Source organism: Arachis hypogaea, chromosome 6, assembly GCF_003086295.3.
Source record: "Arachis hypogaea cultivar Tifrunner chromosome 6, arahy.Tifrunner.gnm2.J5K5, whole genome shotgun sequence".
In the NCBI taxonomy this organism is placed as follows: Eukaryota; Viridiplantae; Streptophyta; class Magnoliopsida; order Fabales; family Fabaceae; genus Arachis; species Arachis hypogaea.
In genome coordinates, this window is record NC_092041.1 from 118,692,486 (window position 1) to 118,697,753 (window position 5,268).

The 5,268-nt window shown below is 33.3% G+C and overlaps 1 protein-coding gene across 3 annotated transcripts; it reads right to left on the reverse strand.

Moving 5' to 3' along the window:
• Positions 1-1,061: 1,061 nt before the first annotated feature.
• LOC112697981 (tubby-like F-box protein 5) lies at positions 1,062-4,383 on the reverse strand. Of its 3 annotated transcripts, none has more exons than XM_025751405.3 (5): positions 3,971-4,383; positions 2,928-3,411; positions 2,379-2,466; positions 2,111-2,243; positions 1,062-2,032 (listed from the first exon to the last, which is right to left on the reverse strand). In XM_025751405.3, the coding sequence occupies exons 2-5, from the start codon at positions 3,378-3,380 to the stop codon at positions 1,345-1,347; spliced, it is 1,362 nt and encodes a 453-aa protein (XP_025607190.1). In that variant the 5' UTR covers positions 3,381-3,411; positions 3,971-4,383; the 3' UTR covers positions 1,062-1,344. The 3 variants fall into 3 exon arrangements, with proteins under 3 accessions (XP_025607190.1, XP_072054610.1, XP_072054609.1); XM_072198509.1 differs by having other exon boundaries at positions 4,187-4,378; XM_072198508.1 differs by having other exon boundaries at positions 3,891-4,378.
• Between the last annotated feature and the right edge of the window lie 885 nt (positions 4,384-5,268).

Here is a 5,268-nt window from a genome sequence, read left to right on the forward strand (position 1 = left end):
TCTGCCTGCATTGCCTAGTTCTCAAGGGGAAAAAGAGAAAATTGTTGAGGCTGTGTCTGAGCTTGAGCCTGTGCCTCAAGAATTTGAACCAGAAACCTCTTTTAAGTCTTCATCTCCAATTTCTAAAACTGAACCAACCTTTGATCAGCCAAGTATTCAAGAAAGCACTTTGCCTCCATTACTTGCCTCTCAAGAAACCGAATCAAAAGCTGTCTCTTTTCATCATGAACCAACCTCTGATCAATCCCTTTTGGCGTTGCCGAAAGAAGCTGAGCTTAAGATGAAGTCACCATTGAATACCATCCCAAAGTTGCCTGAGGAATCTTCTAGACATGAAATGGAACAAACAACATCGACAGAAAAGAAGTTTGATTTGCATGGTGCTGCTGAGAGTTCCAAGCCCTCTTTGAAACCACAAAGCAAGTTACTTGAGCCTCAAGAAAAGGAGAAAGAGGTCCATGAACATGTTAAAGCAAGAAAATCCAAAGGCATATCCACTAGCCAACCAATTCTACATACCATAGCATCTAGTTCAGGAACAAAGAGCAATAAGGATCCATTCTCTGAGGTGTTTCGTCCGCGATGCAGAACACAACGAGTAGTAGAGAGAAACTTGATGTTTGCAACTTCCAAGTTTATGTCAAGCATCTCACCAGAAAAGGCTGCATTTCATAAAGGCATCGTAGGCGATGTTTCGAAGTTTGTTCACAAACTATCCACTGAGGAACAAACACAGGTTGTGACACTGGCTGGGGAGAACAGAGGAGCCACAATGGAAGTTGATAATTTGGCGAAGAATGAGGCCGATGAGGCCGAAGAGGGCGAGCCGGAACAGAGCTCCCAGGTAATCACAGACATGGATGGAAACACTGAGAAAGATTTAACCAAGGATGATGCATTTGGGATGGCTTATGTCAACAGCAACATTCAAAGTATCAACAATTCAGTGATGGTTCATGGTTCAATCACCTAAAGATGATCAAAGACCTGGAATTCTTCATCATTTGTAGAGGAATATATGAAAGAATAAACATAGTTTGTATAAGATATTGTAACATATAAAAAATAAGGATTAAGTGTTATTTGCATTAGATATTGATACATTGAACTTAGACAAAAGATCATATGAGTTTAACAACATACACTTGTGCAATGTCACTTTTATTTGGAAATTGCTCATATACAAGAAAATTAAAATGGAAAGATATTCAGTACATTGAGATTACTTTGCAAATGTCTCTTATGATGTTACAAAACTAAGAAACTTGAGAATGAAAGCACTCATTAGAACAAGATTTGTTTGACCAGATTCTCTCTTTTCTTTTCTTGCAAGATACATTGTGATCATTCGCAAGCCGGTTTGGTGTCGAAGCTGCTTAAACAGATTGCGAAGGCTTGAAAGGCCGAAAGGGGATACCGGTAATCCATGGTGAATATGTCCTTCCCAATCTTTCCAAATTGTAGTATCACTTTCTCTTGTTCCGCAGTCGAAACATTTTGAGAAGGCTCTACAGCTGCTACAAGCTGAAAGTTCTTAACAGACGCAACTGTGACTCTGCCCTTGAAATTCAAGCACCAACATTGAAGTTGCTCATGCCATCTAGGAGCCTTGTTTTTCAAAACAAGTTCTCTTGCACAATGGCTTGATTCTGGAGTACTGAGAGTACTAGCTGACCCGGTTTCAGTTACTGGCTTCTTCGCTTTGGAGAGAGACAGAGTAGTACATTCATGATCATTCAAGAAATTGGTGAAATTTAAAGGAGTTGGAGCAGTTCCTCCTTCTTGGATTGATGATACAGGGATTGAATGCATTGCACATCGCATTCGCCTCGGCCCTCTTGTTCTCAGAACATTGAGTTCGTAAGAGACTGTTGCTACATTATAGTTAGCAGAAGAAGAAGAAGCAGCAACTCTTGGAAGAACCTGTTTCAGGTGTACTCTTTGCTGCGATTTGCAATTCGATTGAAGCAAAGAAGGATCGAGTGAAGGCTGACCATCCAAGATCATGAACTTGGTGCCAAGAAAATTAGACCTGTTGATTGCTTGCAGATCAAGTAAACAGCAGAACAATTCATTGGTCATAACTGAAGATTTATTGGACTAATCTAACCTTAGTTTTCCGATGTAAGTAGTGCTAGCTCGCGAGAAATCGTCCGCGACCAATGATATGAAGAATTCGGTACATGTTGCCCTTCTAATCTTCTTTGCAGCCAGTAGTAGTTTGCTCATATCACCAGAAGGAGCTGCAAAACATTGGAAGGGATTTTGAACCACAAAATAAGTTCAAGACTAGAGTTTCATGATAGAATAAACATCATTCATTGTTAACAGAATTATTTACAAGAAGAAAATAAATGATTGAGAACAATGAATATTACCAGGGCTGAGACCAAGGTATAAACAATATGTTGAAGAGGCCCTTTCTCTCTTAATAAAACACTGTATTGGAGTGTCTCTTGGACCAGGCTGATACAACATTATTAATCATAAATTACTATAATGTAACAATATTCTTTCAATCTTGAAACAAAATAACCAGATAGGAAACTGAAAAGTTAAATAAAACAACAACATTTGAAGCCGCCTTATCTGAGCTCGACTACATGTATCAAACAATATAGCAATACAAATTCTTTATCTGATCTAGAGGAGTAAACTAAACGTAGCTATGCTACGTGTATATCAAAATTAAAATCAACTACCAAAGTTCGCCACTAATATAAAATATATACTGAAATATAAATACATATTAAAAATAAATTAAACCACACATGTCTTTATACATAAATACATTGATGATTGATTTTAGTGGCTGATTTATAACATGATTTAAATAGTAAATCTTATGAGTTAATAGAAATTATTAAAATTGATTTAACTTATTGAAAAGGCATAGAATGAAATAAAATAAATGAAAAGAAAAATACCTGCTTGAGAGATATAGGGAAAGTGATCCAACCACACTGTTCTGGTGTCTTAACCACATCCTTTGTTATCTGTCTCCAAGTTCTGCAAACTGAGGCACATGCCACAACCACTCTTCTAGAAGGCCATGAAGTTTCACTTCCTTCCACCCTTTTGATTATGTCTAACAGCAACTCAGGTGGCAAGTTAGCCCATCTGCTCTGATCTCTTGCTGCCATGGCTGAAGAGCATGCTGGTACTGTTACTGATAATAATGATGATTGTGATGGTGATGATGATAATGATGATATTGGTGATGAACATTCGGGTGCAATGTGTGATTTTCCATGCCTATGATGATGATGATGATGATGATGAGCATTATGCTTGTTGTTGTTGTTGTTTCTATACATGTTGCTAATGCTTTCTCCAATCTCCTTGAGCTCCTTCACAATATTCTTCAATGGCTTCATCATTGGCTTATTAGAAGCAATAGAACTAATATGACTGCCAGTAATGTTTGAAAACAAGAATCAGAAAGAAGAAGAAGAAGAAACCAAAGTATATTATAGAGCTATAGAACATTTATGGTTAACTTAATGAACTTAGACTTATCTATATATATATATATATATATATATATATATATATATGTGTGTGTGTGTGTGTGTGTGTATGAAATGTTATTACTAGTAATTTGACTAATTTGGTCCAATTGAATTTGTATTGGAGTCCAAATATTAGGATCTGAGCTAAATATTTAGTCTATTATTAGAAATTGGATTAATTTAGATCGAGACATAGTTGCTTATATTAATGCAATATCACTAATAATAATTTATTTAGAGTGAAATGCATCATGGGGTAGGGGTTTAGATAAACAAGATTATTAAAAAACCATAATCAAACAAAAGTTCCCACCCTTGAAACTTTAAAAATGAAAAGAAGGAAAAGGCACAAAGGTTTAGAGATATAGATGAGTGTACCATGAGACAAGGTCCTAGAAAATGAGCAGAGAAGACACAAAAAGAGGGGGAATGTGTGAGAATTGAACAAAAACTTGTACCTCAAAAACTTCAAAAGCCAATGCCTTGAACAAACCAAAAGGTGAGAAAGAAGAGGAAGATGAACAAGGTTTGTTTGTGGTTGTTGTTGTGATGAGTTTATAGCTTATAAGTTACACATATATAATTAATATAATTTAATTACTTTTATAACTTAACAAAACAAAGCTTGTGGATAAAAACTAAAACTAGAAAAATTGGAATCACATCATACACACCCTTTTGTGCCTTTTGGTTTTTGGGTTTCTTTCAAAGAATCAAATTTTTTCTTTCTTTTTTTTTTTTTTAAGAAATAGAAATGGCTTAAAGGAAAATGCTTTTGCTCTCTGCAATGCTAGACCCAAAATATGCAAGTGCTACTGCATGCACAGTTTCAATAAAAATTGGAACCAGTTTTGAGTCTGAATCATGATTCAGTGTATGCAAAAAAAACAATGGTTGTAACATGTGGGAAGTGGGGACCACCTTGAAGATAATGAATCTTTCTAAGATTGATACCATGAATTTTGTTACTCAATTCTAAGACTAATCCAACGGTTCAATAGTGCTTGGTCAAAGCAATCCATAAGATCTTGTCTCCTTCAATTCTCTTTTGGAAAATATTTTTTGTAATGAAAAATTTACTTGCAAACAAGTCATGTATGCATTTATTTTTAGTTTTGAAAATTTAAAATTATAAAATTCACTTAAAAAGGATTAAATGCTTTATAATATCCAATTCTTATATACTTTGTTTATATATTTACTTTACAATTGTTAAATTTTAATGGGATTCTTCTTCATTCAAGTTATTATAGATATTTTATGGGTTAACTATCAATTTGATACCCAAAAGATTTAAACGCTAAAAAGAAATTTCTGAAAATTGTTATTAACAAAATAATCTCTAAATGATTTTAAAATGGGACAAAAATAATTAATAAATATTATATTTTTTGTAAGTGACAAAAAAAATTTATATTTAACAAATGATTTATCTATTTGATCTAATTTTTTGTGATAATATTTAAATAAATATCTAGAAGGTGCAAACAAAATCATAACAAATCTTGATATTTTTAATTTTTTTTAATTTTTAAAAAAATGTTATCATTCACAATCAAAAAAAAAAATCAAAATTTGATCTCTATTTTTTTTTAATTTTCGAGGAAATATTATCATTCACAGTTAAATTTTTTTTAAAAAATTACTTGACATAAAATTATTAAATTTTAAATATAAAGAGATCTTATTTATTTAATAATAATTACAAAAATTTACATCAAAATATAATCTTTAAAATATTTTTTTAAAATATATA